Source organism: Hemiscyllium ocellatum, chromosome 22, assembly GCF_020745735.1.
Source record: "Hemiscyllium ocellatum isolate sHemOce1 chromosome 22, sHemOce1.pat.X.cur, whole genome shotgun sequence".
Taxonomy (NCBI): domain Eukaryota; kingdom Metazoa; phylum Chordata; class Chondrichthyes; order Orectolobiformes; family Hemiscylliidae; genus Hemiscyllium; species Hemiscyllium ocellatum.
In genome coordinates this window covers 32827959-32847247 of record NC_083422.1, presented here as the reverse complement: position 1 = coordinate 32847247, position 19289 = coordinate 32827959, and the positions used below count along the sequence as shown (strand labels likewise).

The 19289-nt window shown below is 40.2% G+C and overlaps 1 protein-coding gene across 1 annotated transcript in view; it reads right to left on the bottom strand.

Annotated features, from left to right (window-relative positions):
* Positions 1–19289, bottom strand: part of LOC132826145 (inactive carboxypeptidase-like protein X2) — a 189809-nt gene that overhangs the window by 73674 nt on the left and 96846 nt on the right. Inside the window, exons 6-7 of the mRNA XM_060841791.1 lie at positions 8838–8922; positions 6729–6879 (exon numbers count right to left, since the gene is read on the bottom strand). Of these exons, the coding sequence (XP_060697774.1) occupies positions 6729–6879; positions 8838–8922 (236 nt within the window). The remainder of the gene's footprint in view (positions 1–6728; positions 6880–8837; positions 8923–19289) is intronic.

Genomic DNA, 19289 nt, shown 5'->3' with positions numbered 1-19289 from the left:
TCATGATTTTGTAGACCTCAATCAGATCCCCCCTCAACCTCCTTCTTTCCAAAGAAAATACTCCTAATCTACTCAACGTGTCCTCATAGCTAGCATCCTCCATACCAGGCAACATCCTGGTGAACCTCCTCTGACCCTCTCCAAAGCATCCAAATTCTTTTGGTAATGTTGCAACCAGAACTGTATGCCGTATTCCAAGTGTGGTCAAACCTACAACTGTAACATGACCTGCCAACTCTTGTACTCAATACAAGATGTCTGATGAAGGAAAGCAGTGTGAGAATTGAGCAGAGCTTATTGAATCATACTTGCATTCGATTTTAACAGACATACACACATTTAGTGGAAAGACTGCGAAAGCTGGGATTACCTTGAAGCAGTGACAATTAAGAATGAGATTTAAATAATGTTCAAAATATGATGAGGTTGATAAGGTAACTAAGCAGAAATTGTTTCCAATGACAAAAGCTCAGTAACTAAAGGACAAATTAAACATAATTGGTGACATAACTGCAGATACATTTGGAGAAAAGTTTGACGCATTCAGTTGTTTTGATATGGGCCAAACTGGTGGAAACTGATTTCGTGGTAACTTCCACAAGGGCATTAGATGTATATGTGAAAAGGAAGCAGTTGAAAGAAAGCTATAGGGAAAGAGGAGGGGACAGGGATTAATTGTATTGTTCTTCAATGAACCAAATAAACTGGAGACAATGGATAGAATCTAACTGTGGAGGCAGGACTAAAAGTGTGAAGTTCGTCTATTTGAGTGGGAGGGGAATGGCTTAAGTTTTCTCCCGTGCTTATGTTCTTCTCAGTCCACAAAACATATGTGCACAGGTAAAATGCTAAATTATATGGGCAGACAGAGAAATTCTGCCAACCAGCCCCACCCCAACCTCCAACATTCAGACCTTCTGGGGTCCAGTTTCCAGTCCATTATTTAAAAAGCTGTCAGACTGCACTTTATTTTCTACATCCCAGCTTCATTGATTCTCTGCTCATTCCATCCATCCATCGCCAGAGTTGGCACAGATCAGACAAAAAGCGGTACCATGGATTAGTGACACCTCCCTAGAGGTTCTCCTGAATGCTGAATAGGAGAGAAAGGTCAGTGTTTTGCATAGAAATGATAACAGGAGGCCATCTTGACTGGAAGGCAGCCTGCACAAAGGTGTCTGTAAAGGTCAACAGCTGTGTGTGACTCAAGAGAACTTAGCCCCAGGGCTATAGGAGGATCAATGATCTGCTGTGCTTGGCCAGGTCATGATATACAAATGTTGCTCATTGCTTCACATTCCTACAAGCACAAATCAGCATTGTAAGGTCAAAAGCACGGAGGACGATCACACACAGGACTGGCTGCCATGTTCAGTCAATATTTGGCAATTCATTGCAGCTATCAATGTTGTTCCACTTGCACCAAATAATTCTGCTGATCACATACTTACCAGTTTTCATCTACCAAACATAAAAACGAGCTCCAGCATTCAGCAGCTCATGCAATAGCAGCTCCCTGACTATTTACCACAACTCAGACAATATCAAATCTCATAGCTTTTTACCAAAGGTTTGCAAGAGTCAAGGACATCACCGCAAGACAGCTTCAGGATGAATATGTGACAGTTATCTCAGATACACACATCATATAAAGCTCTATTGAGTTTCATCAACTGCAGCCCTTTCCTTTCATTCATAAATCTTTAAAACTAAACTTACACCATACAACATTCTTCTGATTCGTAATGCATACAATCACAGCTTTGGAGATTCACATCATCTGTATCTATCTGTACTACGCATAGTGTGGTGCACCCTTACTGATGTCCCTTAATGCTTCTTTTTTCTTGTAGGAGAATAACTTGCATAATAAGCATGAATGTACCAAATAGCAGATATCTGATCCTCTTTGAGGGGCAGGCTCATAAGCTGGCATGAGAGCAAGGAAAACATCCCTCTGATGAAAGAGGCACTGGACATGACAGTCATTTATGGGATAGCCTTCAAATTGCTACTGCCTGTTGCTCACCAAGCACTGATGCCTTAATGAAACCTTAGATAAAGATAACAGCTTTGATACTAATATTGATTTGTTATCTATTGTTATAATGTTGATAAATATGGACTATCAAATTTTAACTTCCATCATCTGATTGTTATACCTCAGTCCTTCCATGGTAGTAAAATGGTTGCAATGTCATGTGATCCCGACTTAGTCAAGTTTTGTGAGTTCCTTGTGGAATAAACTGAACTCTGTGCACTGAAATCACCATTTTTATTCAAAGACATCAAAACCAGGCAACTGAATCACTGTCAAAAAATTCATATTTCCTGTCTAATTCATATGTGTATGATAATTTGTGTATTGGGAAATGGTAGTTTTGTGTGGCAGCTTGGAAAGACAATACTACCAGACTCTGGAATATATACTGCATTATACTTCAACATTTTTTTATGGAATCCCTACAGTGTAGAAGCAGGCCATTCAGCCCATTGAGTCCACACCAATCCCTATGGAGAGCATCCTGCCCAGACTCACCCTTCCTGTAATCGTGCATTTCCCATGGTTAATCCACCCAATCTGCACATCCCTGGTCATTATGGGCAATTTAGCATGGCAAATCCACCTAACCTGCACATCTTTAGGCTGTGGGAGGGAACTGGAACACCCGAAGGAAACCCACACAGACACTGGGAGAAAGTTCAAACTCCACACAGACAATTGCCTAAGGATGGAATCAAACCTGGGTCCCGTGAGGCAGCAGTGCTAACCACTGAGCTACTGTGCCACCGTGTTTTTGAGCAACAGGGCAGAGGAAAGAACATAGATTTGAAACAGCAGAACATGGATGGTTTGCTCTCTGTCTCTCTATCTAGTGTTCTCATGAGACATGAAAAACAAAAGCCAATGAAAATGCAACTTTGACAAACAATATTTCACCAAGGATTCAAGATACCTACAGATCCTGCTTCTACTATGAATTCAGTTAATCATCTACAGTACATTTTAAAATCTACTGCCTCACTTTAGCCAACATTTTAACTGAAGTCTGATAGCTGCATATTAAAAATAAATTAAAACTATTTATTGTAACTGGCCAAAAAGGGATGTACATAGAGGGGAGCTGATTCTTTCTCCTTACCTGGTTCTAACATTATGCAGGATCAGTGTCCACTCTGAAGCTAGGACAAAAGGAAAGTCACTAACCCCAAGCCTACCTTTATCAGCCCCACAAACCATGTAGCTGAGGATGAAAAACTATCATGGATTTCTAACCCTATCTTCTACCATTACAGAGACATTCATCTCAGAAGGCAATATATCCAGGCTATGCTGATGATCACATACAGCACTGACATAAGTGACAACTACAGGAAGAATAAATGGCTGATTCCTGAAGAAGGGCTTATGCCCAGAATGTCGAATTTCCTGCTCCTCAGATGTTGCCTGACTGGCTGTGCTTTTCCAGCACGGCTCTCTTGACTCTGAAGCCTCTAGCTCTCAGAGAACTGCAAGAGATCAGGTTCCTACTGAGTCCAGTATAAGTGAAGGAACTCTGGATCTGACCACTAATGAACAGACATAGATGCAAAGGCAAGTGGGGAAATGCCAGCCAGTTCTTGAGCAGACTGAAACAAAGAGCAGAGATGTCCGCCAAAGTTTGGTTTGATGTCATGGCTCTGGCATGAGAGTGATTGGCTGCTTGAATGGATCAGGTGACGACTATCATGTGGAGCCAGCTCCAGTGAAACAATCAGTTTCTGCCAGGTCCATTGCTCATGCCACAGAGACATTAACTTCCTGACCAGTGGAGAGGAGGTTGAGGGGCATTAACCTCCCTCTACATCTCCCATTAACTCAAAGGAGAGGAGCTGCTATTGCATCCCAAACAGGGACATCACCCTAGGTATGACTGTCCAGACCCCTGACCACTGTTTTTGCAGCTCCCTGATGACTACACAGGGTGTATAGTCATCAGGGAGTGATGACTATCAGTCGATATTATCCAAAGGACATGGGTGAGGAATATTTTGTTCAGTTAATTAAATCCCGGATAATCGAATGCCGGATAACACTGTTTAGCCAAGCGTCAGGACCTTGCAATCTTGCCGGATAATCCAATAATTGGATAATTGAGTGCCGGATAATCGGAGTTCCTCTGTATATGAATTCCTGACTGCTGGTGCTAGCCCTACGTGACTGGCCATCAAATACAAACCAGAATGTGGTTCCAGGTTCCCTGATCATGACTGGCCTGAGCAGATGACTGACCTTGTCCAAGGCACTGGACTGTGCCTGTGACTGATTGTACTATGACACCTGACTGAACTGAAATCCCACCCAGTTTCTGACATGGCCATTTGGTTAAATAAATGTGCAGTGTAGTTGCTGCACAGGCAGCTGGACATGCTGTCTGTTTTAGATTGATGTATTGGCGTACTGTGCATCAAAATATCCACTGTAACTGACAGATCCCTATTGACAAACAGCCTCTCTGTCTGTCTATCCAAACAAGCACATCAATAGAGCAGCACAGGTAGCCTTTGATTCTGGCTGCTTTACCAATGTACTACCAGGCATGGCACATCCTGGCAAAGCATGGATACTGCAAACATGCAGATAGTAGGCACTGAGTGAGCGAGCACTAAGAGAGCAAGCCAGCAGCCCTGAGATGCAGCCTGGTCCAATCCAAGAGCTGTTCAATGTGAATTGCTGATGAGTCTTGCAGTGCAGGTCTGTGCTTCCTGTGCATCCTGTAAGTGAATCAGAAGAAGTGCAATGATGGTCATGAAGGCTTGGCAAATGTTGGATGCCAATGTTTGTTGGTCAGGGATGCATGCAACTGATGCACATGGAGGATGCTCAGAAATGCCAAGCATCATGGAGGCTCTTTGTAGCCAGTGGTAGGCTGGAGTCACCAGGTACCTGCACTGACTTCCACATCAAGAATTCCCAATGTCTAATTTCTTCAACACATTCAGGAGTTTAGGAAGTTGAATATTAATGAGGTGAGTTGTAGAATTAATAAGGCATTTAACAAGCTCGACTCCACCTTAATTGGCAACTTAATTGAAATGCTTCCTTGGATGGCTAATCTTCATTCTTCTTTTCAATATTTGTTCACACACGTAATAAAGAAATGTGAATATATTTACAAATGAGATAATGTGTTTTTGCAATGAAATATCACCCATGCCACTTACGTGCCCGAGGAATGTCTTCTTCCTTTCCTGTTACTGGTGCAGAATTGGGCTCCACAGTGAGAATGAAGGGAGCTTGCTCTGCAGCAGAGGCTGTCGACCATGGATGTTTGGGTTGGATGATCCTGAGCATTTACGGCTAGATGGCCAGACATACTGAAAGTGCCTTAAACAGATGTTGGTTCACCCTCCTCAGCTTGATCATCCACAGAGTTAAGGGTGGCAGGCAGGGTGGAGGTGGAAGGTGGAGGCCTACCTCTGCGGTGTCCCGAGAGGAGATTCCTTAGGGCCTGTAAGTGGTTTCTCCTCAGGGGGAAGGGGGCTTGGGGTTGAGTGCCTATCTCCTTGTGAAGAATGAGTACCTGGAGTGAGTCCCTCTGTCACTTCGTTGATGGTGCTGAACACCAAGGGTTGGAGGGATGACATGCAGGTCAGTGTGTATAACCAATATTAAGTGAGCTGGATGTGGCTCCCCATGCCAGAGGTAGCCTGGTACAAGCAGCATTGGTGTGGTCCTCCAACCTTTGAGTCAGTTTGCCCAGTGCCTCCAACAAATCTGTTGGCCGCTCCTGTGTCAGCTCTTGCATTTCATTTAAATTCTGAATACCTGGAATCATGGGGTCACCTGCCTGGGGCTGAGCAGGCACCTGGTCTCAGGCAGAGCACTGAGTGCCAATGACCTGGGCATTTTTCCTCAACCAGCTACAGAACCAAGGGCTCGGAAGCACATGCTCCTCACTCTACCAGACAAAGTACCCTGAGGGTGCCAGTGTCTGAGCTCGTGGAGGATACAAGAGGCATTCTTGTCAACTAACTAACCCTGTTTCAGTAACAAGGCAGAGGTCTTCCATAGTTGTTTCATCTGCCTTGTTAGAGATTTCAAATTGCAAGTTAATATTGGAAGCAATGTCACATTATAGTGTCATGTGAGAACATACAGCAAATATTCATCAAAACTGAAATGCATGATTCATGCTTATTCAGTCACACCCCTGGAGTGAAGCACAGACACCTCAGTGTCCCCTTGTGCTTTTCAAACTTCCAGCATTTCAGTAACCTTTTTTCACTTGTAGAAAAAGACAACACATCAGAAGAGAGAATGAAGACATATAAAGGACAGGCAAATGATAGCACTGTCAACACTACTTTTCATCAATGCATTGATGACTGAACAAAGGCTGATGGGGCAGGTTTGTTTGACAGGACATACCTGGACAACGTTTCATTTGGCTGCGCAGTTGCCAGTGTTCAAGTTCTATTGGGTCGGATTGATGAGAGGTGTAGCTGTCTCTAGAGAATGACAGTCAGACTCTATCAAGGTCCATAGCTTTTGCTATATTCAGCACACTCAAGGATCTATTCCCCACAGTCTCAAAAACAAGAATGGAGTGCCGTCCTTGAAAGCTCAGCACTTGACTACGTTTTGATGTTTCTCATTGTCAAAGTAAAGGCTGAATTGAGTTTAAAACAAGTACATTTGCAAGGAAAGTTGACTCATACTGGACAATGTTGACACAAAATTTTACCTGGCATAGGACAGCCCAAAATTTCCACTCTCATGCATATGTCACCATCTGGATACCAACTCCGAGGGTTAATTCTTATGTACCGAGCAACAATTGGAGTGGGAAACTCATTAAGTACAGGAATCGCTTTCTCTTGGTTTGCTTTGAATACCTGAAAAATAAAGATTAAATGAATAATAATGTGGAAAAGAACAGTATTGTCAAAATTTGCAACAGAGCAGTATTTCAAATTGAGGTAGATCCAGATAATTGGAGGTAATTCACTCCATGTGATGGTCTTCTTGATAAAGCTAGACTAGTACACATGCCAGAACAATTGCAAAGCAGGCATATGTTTAATCAATTCAATACAGAAGTTGCTAGGAGTACTTAGATAAAGTTTGTGATGTGGAGGAGCCAGTGTTGGAATGGGGTGGACAAAGTTAAAAATCACACAACACCAGGTCATAGTCCAACAGAAGCACTAGCTTTTGGAGTGCTGCTCCTTCATCAGGTGGTTGTGGAGTAGGATCACAAGACACAGAATTCATAGCAAAAGATTACAGTGTCATGCAAGTAAAATGACAATGTAACAAACCTAGATTGTTAAGTCTTTCATCTTTTAGAATGGGTTACAGGTTTCGCTTCATTAACATGTAAATCCCAGAATTTCTTTGAAATCACATTCTCAAGATAAGTTAAGGTTTTATTTTTTTAAAAAAGGTGACATCTCAGCTCAGACAATGCCTTAAAGGTGTGACTCACCACTGCTAACAAGATTTTCCTTTCCTGGAGCAGTGTTTTTATCCAAGTCATTTCAAAAGGGATTGATTATAAATCTTAACCATAGAAAGCCACAAATTCAACAGTAATTCCATTGACATCAGTGGCATGATACCATAGAGTGAGACAAAAACAATGGAAAAGCACAACAGTGTTATTCCTCCATCCATTAAGAATGGCTTACATGGATTGAGAGCAAGGTTTCCAATTTTCAGAAATCAATGCTGATGTCAGAATGAACAAATAATGTGTTAATTCTAGAAATATGTAAAATGTGGCATTTGAACAAGATGACCAGTTTGATGCAGTTTTTTGAATTTATGCAAATTTGCAAAAATATTCAGTTTAAAATTTTACTTCTGGAATGGAGGAGAGGAGAAAGGTTAGATACTGACCTCTATGTTACATAATAGTTAAGAGGATCATTGTAAAACATAATAATTAGTGCCATGCAGGCATTTATTATGTTCTCATATTACTGTCATGCTGTCAATTCCATCACCTCCTCAACTTCTATATTTTGAAAATGAATGATATGTGAAAGGTCCCAAGCAGCCTGTATAATATTGCCAAATGGACCCCTTTTTGCAAATAAAAAGATATTTTATCAAAAGATTGTTGTAACCATTCCTTATGAGCCCTTTCCTCCAAGACAGAAAGTGAACTAATACATTGTAGATCATATCAGCAAGATATTCACACTGGATTTTGCTTTTACTATGCTGTAGCAGGTAGGAAAACGTCAGTGAGTTCAGTGTTACTGTAAGATACTCAACAAAGCAAATTGCCTCAGAAGGAAATAATGTCACCGTATCTTTAGAAACATTTGAAAGAATCTATTGAAGAATATTTATAAAACTCCAAGAGGAGAAGTTTGATAGCATGATGCCCATTTTTCAGGCAATTAAACATCCAACATAGTGGCAGGGCTGTTAGTGAGTACAGGGTGGCTCATTGTATGCCATCAATGCTATATTAATAAAGGAAGATAAAAGGGTTTCATGCTTAAGGCTTACATAAGACCCTTGCACAGTTTTAAAGAAGGACATAGCACCTGTCTAAGGCTCAGTGTGAAACTAAGCTGCATTAATTGCACCTGACCATGTGCCTAAATGGGAGCTTGAAGATACAGGAGTTTTCCCAACTCTGTTGGAATGTTAAAGACAATCATCAATTTCCAACTGGACCATCACACATGACAAGTTCCAAACAGATAAATTCTTGTTTTGCATTTATGCTCAGAATATGTTAAACACATGAGCATCTTTAATTTTAAAGTAAAGCTTATTAAATGCAGCTGGCCTCTCTTCATTTCTATAAAATCATTGCAAATATCAAAGAGCTCACCATATCATCTGATCCATTATTGACAGCAACCCAGCTGTAGCTGTCATTGCTCAGCAGAACGGAATACGATGTCACCCAGTCACTCCTACAAGGAGAAAATTGCTGGTGAATAAGATTTTACATTGGGTTTCCTGATAGTTCCTTTCCACTTCTCTTGAAAAATAATTGATTTAATATATATGTGAATATTTGACAAAAGGGAGCTGAATTTTCTCACCCAAGTCCAAAATGAAGTTGATTCCAAGTTACAAACATAGTGGCACATTGGGTACAATCTTTTTAGACAAAGTTAGTTTGGAAGACACCAGCTAAAGTACTGTCAAATTAGGGTTAGAAACATTTTAAAAAGTGTAATAGAAGGAGTAGGCTATTTGGCCCTTTGAGCTGGCTCTACCACTCAATATGATTATGATTGATCATATAGTGATCCAACTCCTGTTTCTGCTTTCTCACCATACCCTTTGAACAATTAGCCCTAAGAATTCCATTTAATTCATTCTTGAAAACACTCAATATTTTGACCTCTTTCTGGCGCAATGACTTCTGCAGTACTCTCTGCATGAGGAATGTTCTCCTCATCTCAGTCCTAAATGGTCTACCCCACGTCCTTCAACTATGGTGGCTTTTTCTGGTCTCTTTGGTAATCAAGAACATCATTCCTGCACTTACCCAGTCTAAGTCTGTGGAATAGTGTTGGCTTATATGAGGCTCCTCCTTATTCTTTGAAATGACAGGGAATTCGACAGTGTGGGAGGGCCAATCAAAGCGTTCAAAGTGTAAGGCAGCTGGTGGACCCAGTGTAAATGTTGTGCGCACTGAGGTCAATGTGGATAGGAAAGATGGCACAAAATGGAGACAATATTCTTCATATGGGAGTAGCAACCAATTCCTCATTCCCACCAATTCCTCATTCCAACTGATTCCACATTTCCACCAATTCCACATTCTCACCTTTATCCAGAGAATCTGGCCATGGGTGCCAAGCAAACAATTATGAATATTGGAACATATGAATTTGGTCACCAAGGCCAGATCTACCATTCAATAAGTAAACAGTTGATCTGCTACATTGTGAATTCCAAATTCCCATCTACCAGCAATACATTTTGGTTCCCTTGCCGAATAAAATCTACTTTCAAAATACTTAGAAATATTCAATGACCCCCCCCCCCCCCCCCGCCCCACCCCCTCCACCCCCCCGCCCCCAGACCATTGGGTCACACAACCCAACCTCAGCTCTGGCATAAAAGGGTGAATTCTTATTCTGGGTGCACCCCCTCAGTCAGAAAGATCCTTTCCATGTCCAACTGAATAATCCTATTCAGCATTTTACTGACTTCAAGCAAGTCACCCCTTACTCTCTGAGCTCTAGTGAAAATAAGCCCATTTTGTCTGATATTCCTTCTTAAGATCATTCACTCATTCCAAGTATATCTCCAGCAAACCTTTTCTGAACCACCTGAAACTGCACACAATATTTGAGAAGTGGTTTCACCAATAAACTGAAGTATAATATCCTTACTTCTTCTGTTCAATTCTTCTTGTCATAAAGAATAGCATTCCATGAGCATTCTTAAGTACTTGCTGTAACATGCAGACTAACTTCTCAGAATAGCAAGATCCCTTTGTAACTCAGACAATTCTGCCGACATTGTCCACTAAAGTAATACAGAGGAACCTTGATTATCTGAAGGACACAGATGGGAGTGTTTTGTTCAGTTAATCGAATTCCAGATAAGCGAATATTGAATAACATAGTTTAGCCAAGCATCAGGACCTTGCGATCTTGCCAGATAATCCGATATTTGGATAATCGAATGCGGGATAATTGAGGTTCCTCCATTGTCTGCTTTTTCATTCATCCCATTAAAGTCAGCAACTTTGCATTTCCTACACACTATAGTGCACCTGCTAGAGTTTTCCAACTCTGTCAATCCAGCTAAATTCATCTGCGATATCCTTGTGTCTTTCTTACAACATACTTTCTTACCTATGTTCATGTTAGCTGCAAATCTGGCTGCCATACCTTCACTCCCATAATTAAATCATTGATGTAGAGCTAATATGAACACCAAGACCATCAGGTACAGGAGCAGAATTAGACCTTTTGACCCATTGACTATACTTCACCATACAATTATAGCTGATATGTTTCTCATCCCCATTCTCCTGCCTTCTCCCTGTAACCATTGATCCCCTTACTGATCAAGAATCTATCTGTGCCTTAAATACACTTAAACTGTGGCAAGACTCCATTCATCACATCCTGCCACTGAGGAAAATACCTATTTATGTAGGCTCTTAGTTTTCTGCCAACAACCAATTTTCTATACATGCTAAAATGGTACTCCATACACCATGAGTTCCTACGTTTTGCAATGGCTTTTTTTGCGTCTTAACAAATGTTTTCTGGAAATCCAAATACTGTGCAGAACATATACAGGCTTCCTTTATACACAGTACATGGTACTCCTTCAGGGAACTATAGTAAATTAGTTAGGCGTGGTTTCCTTTAGACGAAACAATTATGATTCTTCCTGATTATCATGAGCTTTCCAATGTAATATAGCTTCCATAATGATTGATTCTAACATCTTTCCCTTAATAGGCATCAAGCTCATTGATCTATAGTTTTCTGCCAATCTCTCTTTTGGAATAGAAGAGTTATATTGGAATTGTATGGGAACAGCTACTTAAGAATAAATCCATAGTGGACAGCAGAAGCATTCAAAAGGTATTAGAGGAGTACAGGCCCAACATGTCTTCTTTAGCATGAAATGTAGAAGCACCAAAAGCAGATTGCAATGAATATCTAGGAATAATCAGGACTGGATATAAAGGAAAAGAGAAATGTATAACTGGTTCAAAGGGAGCTAAATATTGGTGGCCCCAGAGGAGTGCTGAAAGTACAGGGGATTCTCAAGAAAGCAATTAAAAGAGCAAAGAGGGGGCAAGTTGGCAGGCGAATGCTGGTAAGCAAGATTAGGGGGAATCCCAAGACATTCTACATGTATATCAAAGGGAAGAGAATAACAGGGAAAGAGAGAGGATCAAGGGGGCAACCTGTGAAAGAAGCAGAGAACATTGACAGAGTATTAAGTATGTACATTACACCTGTGTTTACTCAGGAGAAGGAGGATTCAAATACAGAATTTGAGAAAATGGATCATGAGGTCCATTGAGGAAATTGATATAAGAAGTGAGGAAGTTTTGGGAAAGTTACAAGTGAACAAATGCCCAAGTCTAGATGGATTGAAACCCAGGCTGCTGTGGGAGACAAAGGAGGAAATTACAGGAGGAATGACCCAAATTTTCAAATCACCCCTGGCTACAGGAGAGATGCCAGTGGACTGGAGGACAGCTAACAGGTCTCCACTTTACAAGAAGGGTGGTAGAGATAGATCAAGGAACAATAGACCAGTGAGTCTAACATTAATGGTAAAGACACTATTAGAGAAAATAGTAAAGGAGAAAATTAATCTCCATCTACAGAAACAAGATATGTATATGCTAACTATTACTGATTAGCAGTTCCAATAGTAACATCCCATAAACACACCATTGGCTGAGGCAAATTCAGCAAAATAGATTATTTTACATGCATTGTTCCTCCAGCCTAGGAGGAAAGAACATCAAGAGAAAACTCTAAGAGAGTGTGAGAGAAGTCAAGCACTTTGTTGTCGCAGGAAGAGAATGTATAACAGCTTCCAAATCTCAACAGTTACTGAAAGTTAAACTAAAATTTTGGTTCTGTGGGAGCTTGACCACATTCCTTCACATTGCTTCTGTTGTTCCAATTTGAGAAAAAACCCAAGGCCTTACAAGCTGTTTACTTTATTGGCTTGGAACAGATCATTGGCACTTCTGACTCAACCTTTCTTCACAAAAAAACCAGAACAAAATACACCTCTTAAAGCCATAGTATCATCACACCACCTAAACTGATCACCTAAACCAATGTCACCTCTAACTACTCCACCAATGCCATCCTTACTTAACAATCCTTCCTCTTCAACTTCACATAGCATTCTATTCTTCTTTAATGCTTCTTATACGTCAACATTTAGGACTCAATCTTGGTCATCATGCAGCCTTAGTCTTATCCCCACAAAGGTGATTAATTCCTCTCATATTTTTACTCCTCCCAAAACATGTACGATATTTTGTTTATCTATGTCTAAGAAGACAATCCCAGGTGAAGTGAAGCTTGAGTATTAGCACACTTTCCCAAGTGGAATTGGACACCATTTACATTGCTTCTGGAATGCAGGCCTTTGTCTCAATGGCAACTGTCCCACCAAATCACTACATCTCCAAGAGAAGAGACTTGGTTACATGATTCACACGATACTAAACTCAACTTCCTTTTAACAATATAATTTTAAAATAGTGGACAGTTAAGGAGTCAAGACTGCTTCGTACACCATCTATTAACAATATCAAAACTCCTAACTCCAAGCCACTAAGGAAAATCTTTTGACCACTAAAAAGTAGCGAATAACCTGAAATTGTTCTCTCTGCACATAATCAACTCCTTTCATTAAAACAGCAAGGCAAAGAAAATATATTTCACCAATATTCCTCAGAAAACCATTACTGGAAACTTGAAGAACCTGTTGACAATTCCTGAACTGCCAGTAAGACAATAAACCACCCCTACAAAGAATTCCAGCTGTGGACTTTTGGACTCTATCTTAAATGCAAGAAAATTGATAAACTAGGATTGCTTAGGTGTTTCATACTTCAGTTGTTGCTAATTGAATAAATTCTTTATCCTTTCCACCTGATCTTAAAATGTATGTTTGCAAGCCTTCCTGTGCTGCAAAATATCCATTACCACACTGCACATCTCAGAGTGTGTGAAAATAAGCCCTACTTCTGGTTTAATGTTATAGTAGTATTGTTGAAACCCATACCAGAGTCCAAAAACAGAGGGAGTGGGGGAGTGTAACACCACTGTTTAGAAAGGGGAAAAATTAAAACACAATCTGCTCACGAAAATATGGTGAGAAAGACTCGAATTATTTGTAACTATTTAAAAAATTAACATGAAATCCATTTTTTTTTTCAAGTGATATTATTTAACCAAGAACTTAAAATTTGTTACATTTTATGCATTGCTAACACATAGTATAATTTCAAGGCAATGAAGAGCCTTGTTCCTTACAATGATCCTATCCAACACAAAGAACATCTATTTTGAATTATAATTCCACCAGATATGAAAAATCTCCTAATGTATCATTAGAATTAGTTGTCAATTAAATCTCTGGCAACCTTTAAAACACATTGCACTACTGTTTATGAAATAGTGTGTTTAACGTATTAGTTTGGTGAGTCATTGCAATGCTCCAAGCTGCTTCAAGAGACTATTCAATATATACTAAAAATTGCAAAAAATACTTTAGACAATGTCATTATACCCACTTGAAGTGAAATTTATCCCACTCGGAACTGGTGTTCAAACATGGGCTTTGTAATAACATCTGATTCGACTTTTTGACAGAATGCAATGACAAAGAAATATCACATCATCTCAGAATAATTCTCAGTACAGTGTTTCCAATAAGGATGGGTTAAATGTTACTCATATGTTGCAACCAAGATCAGCCCACAATGTATCTGGTATTAATTTTCAGCTGCAAAGTGAAAGCTACTGCTATATTCCTGTAAGTCATCCAAACATTTCTGTATATGGTTTAATTGACACATAGTTAATCTGTTTATAGTGACAAGAGCTCCAAGCAGAGTCAAATCTCTGGGTAAAGATTACTGTCAGCTTATTAATTGATGAGATTGAGAAGGTTCAATCAGATGCTCTACTTTTCACTTAACATTATCCTTGTTCTGTCAACTTTAAAATATGGGCTATAACCTTCTGGTTGAATGAATGCTTCTACTTTTCAGTGAAACAACATAGCATGTTTCGAACAGCAGTGTAAAAGTATACTGTTAGTGGAGAGATATCTCAGGTTTTACAATACTCATATCATGATTTATCATATACCTTGCACATAACCTCCCAATCATATTTTTCTATCAGTACCCATTTGATGTTTTGCTAACGCCAGGAGCTCACTCTCATTCCTCAGGTAAGACTTGATGCCCAAAACCTATTGCTCTGCTGAGTCAGTCCCACACTCTTCCTGTGATATGGGTCCAGATCCATTTCTGACCTGACATGGGAGTTAAAGGTGAAAAATACATCTGTAGTTTGTTAAAGAGACAAAAAGCATTCTGTTTTAATGAAAAGAGTGTTTCTGCAAATTGTGGAAAGAAGTTTAAGAGAACTGGTGCCCCTTAGACAGAAAACAGATGGTACGTACAACTAAATGGAATAGGGAGGGTTGTGAGTTATTAAAATGGATGGTCTGGTTGAATCATAGATACACATGAATGCTTTTACGTTTCTTTTTTATGATTAAAATAGACAGATTGTAAAGGAAGAATCAGAGTGCACAACTTTTAAAGTAACACCTTTGAGGTTTATGGGTAAGATGATGCTACGCTGCAAAAGTGCACTTGCCATTGAGAATGGGCATCAAAAGAATGCAGTAAGGGTGTAAGCCTCAACATTTCCTGTCCATGCCTTTACTGTGATCCACCTACCGTAACTTCTTACAATTCCTGACTTTTATACTGCCTGCCTAATAAGGTCCAATTGTTTGGTAAAATTGTGAAATTAAAGTTTATTAATGAAATTGAATGATATATTGAGGGAAGTATAGAATCCTTCTGTATGAATGAATGAGATAAATGCACAGCACCTGGGACTGATAAGTGTGAAGTAACATATACATAATGTACATGTACCAGGCCAAGAACTATTTCCAACAAGAGAGAATCTAACCGCTGCCTCTTGATATTCTGTGGCATGGCCATCACTGAATCCCCCACTACCAGCATCCTCAGGTTACCATTGACCAGAAACCGAACTGGACCAATCATAAATACAATGTATTTAGTCAGACGCTAGGCATTCTGTAGTGAATAATTCACTTCCCATCTCCTGTTAAGGACAGGTAGTACAAAGTTAAAATTAATCCCTATAATTAGTAAATGGCCTTTATTCCTCAAAGCAAAATATTTTTTTATAAGTAAGCACTTAAGGAAATCATTCTGTGTACATATCTTTCAGTCCATTTAAAACAAAATAACAGAACTACTTGAATCACATGAGATGCTTTTCAGGGTCTGATGGCTCAGAAAGTCACATTCCTTTCCTTGTAGATATTTTTAATTCACCTGTTCTGACATGTTATGGAACCTGGGACTTCTAACTCAGGATTAGAAGCACAACACTGCACCATAAGAGCCACTTCCATGCATTGTATATTGGCCCCTCCACTGTAAATTAGCTTTTATTTGAAGTTAATAAATAATGCACCTGCAGTGTTACCTAGAGTTTTGCACCCTGTAATCTCACTTTATTTTTGGGAATGAAAATAGTATTTGGTTGGTACCAAGTTAAATGCTGAACAGTCTCCAACCTCCCCCCCCCAAAAAAAAGGAATATTTTAAAATGGATGAAAAGATTCGCTACATACCTGTGAAATCGAATGGAAAGGGGGTATATATCTAAGACATGCAGCAACATTCGCACTGAAGGAAACTGTGTTAAAATAAGTAGCATGTAGGAATAAAATAAAATGGATAATAAAACAAGAATGTTCTTTCTGCCTCTCCAGCAATAATGAAAACATGCATTGAGATACTGCATTTAGCACAGTCCCATAGCCAAGTAGCTCCATGAATGTCAATGGTGGAGTGTTAAAATTTGTGGCATAAATGGTCAGATTGGATAAGTGCAGTTACCTCTGAAGGTTTTGGAACAAGAGGAAATTTCAATGGCTTACATAATATATACTGCTTAAGAAAGGCTATTCAGCCCAATCAGGCCAAGTTGGTGTTTATGGAGCCTTCTTCCCATATTTCTTACTATCATAATCATCTATTTCATTTTTCCTTAAATACTTGTCCAGTTTGCCTTTAAGTACACTTAAACTCTTCACTTCACTTTAAGTACACTATAAACTATTTCCTGTGATAGCAACTTCCACATTTTTCCCACTCTTTGAGTAAAGAATTCTCCGTTGGATTTCTTGCTTAACTATCTTCGATTACTGGCTCTGGCTATACTCTTTCAAACAAGAGGAAACATTCTCTCATCATTCATTTCATCCAAACCTTTCATAACTTGAAAGAATTATATTAGATAACTACTCAGCCATCTTATTTCAAGAGAAAAGGTAGGGAACGGGAAAGCCCTGGAAGGGTTGGAAGCAAAAGACGTGAACTTTTAAATTGAGGCATTGCTGGGTTAATAGCCAATGTAGGCCCATGGGTCAAGAATGTGGTGCTGGAAAAGCATAACAGGTCAGGCAGGATCCGAGGAGCAGGAGAATCGACGTTTTGGGCATAAGCCCTTTATCAGGAATGAGGCTTGTGAGCCAAGGGGTTATAGAGATAAATGGAAAGGAGGTGAGGGTGGGGCTAGGGGGAAGTTAGCTGAGAGTGTCATAGGTAGATGAAGGTGGGGATAATGGTGATAGATCAGAGAAGAGGGTGGAGCAGATAGGTAGGAAAGAAGATGGACAGGTAGGACAGGTCAAGAGGGTGATGCTGAGTTGGAAAGTTGGATAAAATGGGGGGAGGGAAATGAGGAAACTGGTGAAGTCCATATTAATCCGTGTGATTGGAGGGTCCCAAGGCAGAAAATGAGGTGTTCCTTCTCCAGGAATTCAGTGGTTAGGGTTTGCCAATGGAGGAGGCCCAGCACCTGCATGTCCTTTTCGGAGTGGGACGGGGAGTTAAAGTGTTCAGCCATGGGGCAGTGGGGTTGCTTCATGCGTGCGTCCCGGAGATGTGCTCTGAAGCATTCTGCAAGTAGGCGTCCTGTCTCCCCTTTGTAGAGGATAACGTATCAGGAGCAACGGATACAGTAAATGATGTGTGGAAGTGCAGGTAAATCTATGAAGAATGTGGAAGGCTCCTTTGGGGCCTTAGATGGAAGTGAAGGGGAAAGTATGGGTACAGGTTTTGCAATTCTAGCAGTGGCAGGTAAAGATACTGGGAGTGGATTGGTGGGGAGTGTGGACTTGACAAGAGAGTCACAGAGGGAATGGTCTTTATGGAATGCAGATAGGGGTGGGGAGGTAAATATATCTCTGGTGGTGGGGTCTGTTTGTAGGTGGGCCCATGAGCAACAGAATGATGGGTATATAGGAGTTAGTGTGAATTTCAGGACTTATTTTGTTAAGGGTGCAATGTATGAAGCTGACCAAGAGAGGATTATAACAGTTAAATCTAAAGGTAACAAGTTATGAATGAGAATCTTAACAGCGGTTGAGGTGAGGTGTGACATGTCTGTGAAGTCACAGTGATAGAACTCAACCTTCTGGATGATAGAGAGGAAATGACATCAGAAACTCAGATCAGTGTCCAATAGGACACTGAGATTGCAAATTGTCTGGATCAGCTTCAGGCAGTAACTGGAATCAATGATTAAATTGCAAAATGTCTTCCACAAACTGCTCCTGGACTTAGGTCCTATACACCTGTCTCTGAACCTACTCAAAGACCCTACACTTCGTACAATTTAAGCTAATAACATCACTGGGGCTTCAACTTTAATGTTGGACTATCCTCTGATTACAACAGGGACATAGCTATTTTAACCTTTGGTACATTTGTGTAACCTGAAATTCCACTATATCCATTTGAGTGTGCATTCTGACTTCTGTTCTAAACCTGAATCCATTATTTCTCATCCCTATTCCTTATCGTCTCCTACAATGTCTTGGGCCTTTCTCTACAATTTATTTCCTTTCTTAACACCCAGGGGTCTCACCTTTCATTTCTCCACTCACAGGGAATTTGTTCCCATTTCCTTCCTCCAATCTGACACTTTTGGCTGCTGTCATGGTCTCCTGCCTCCAAGCTAGGTTTCTAATCCCTCTAGGAAAAGGTCACAGCTTCCAACTGTGCCATTTCTGTCATTCTTTAAAGGATTCAATTGAAGCAGTTGTCAATGCCTCATTATAAGCAGCATTCCATCTTCTCTCTCTCTCACTCAATATGTCCAATTGGGAATAATGTAAATTATATGCTTAGTTAAAAATCACACAACACCAAGGTTGTGCTCCTTCATCAAGGATCAGTGCTCCGAAAGTTGTACTTCCAAATAAACTTGTTGGGCTATAACCTGGTGTTGTGTGATCTTTAACTCTGTCCACCCCAGTCCAACACCAGCACCTTCACATCACAATTATATTCTTGCGCTGCTCACCTGAGGTTACCCAGCCATTTTGGATCTTTCCAGCATGTTAGCGGCCACCACCTCATATTGCATTTCTGTCAATAAAGTTGGGTCAAACTCAAAGTCCTTGCAAGCTGTTACATAATTGACATCCAGGCTCTGATTAAAAAGAAACCCTGGAAAGCTGCCTACAA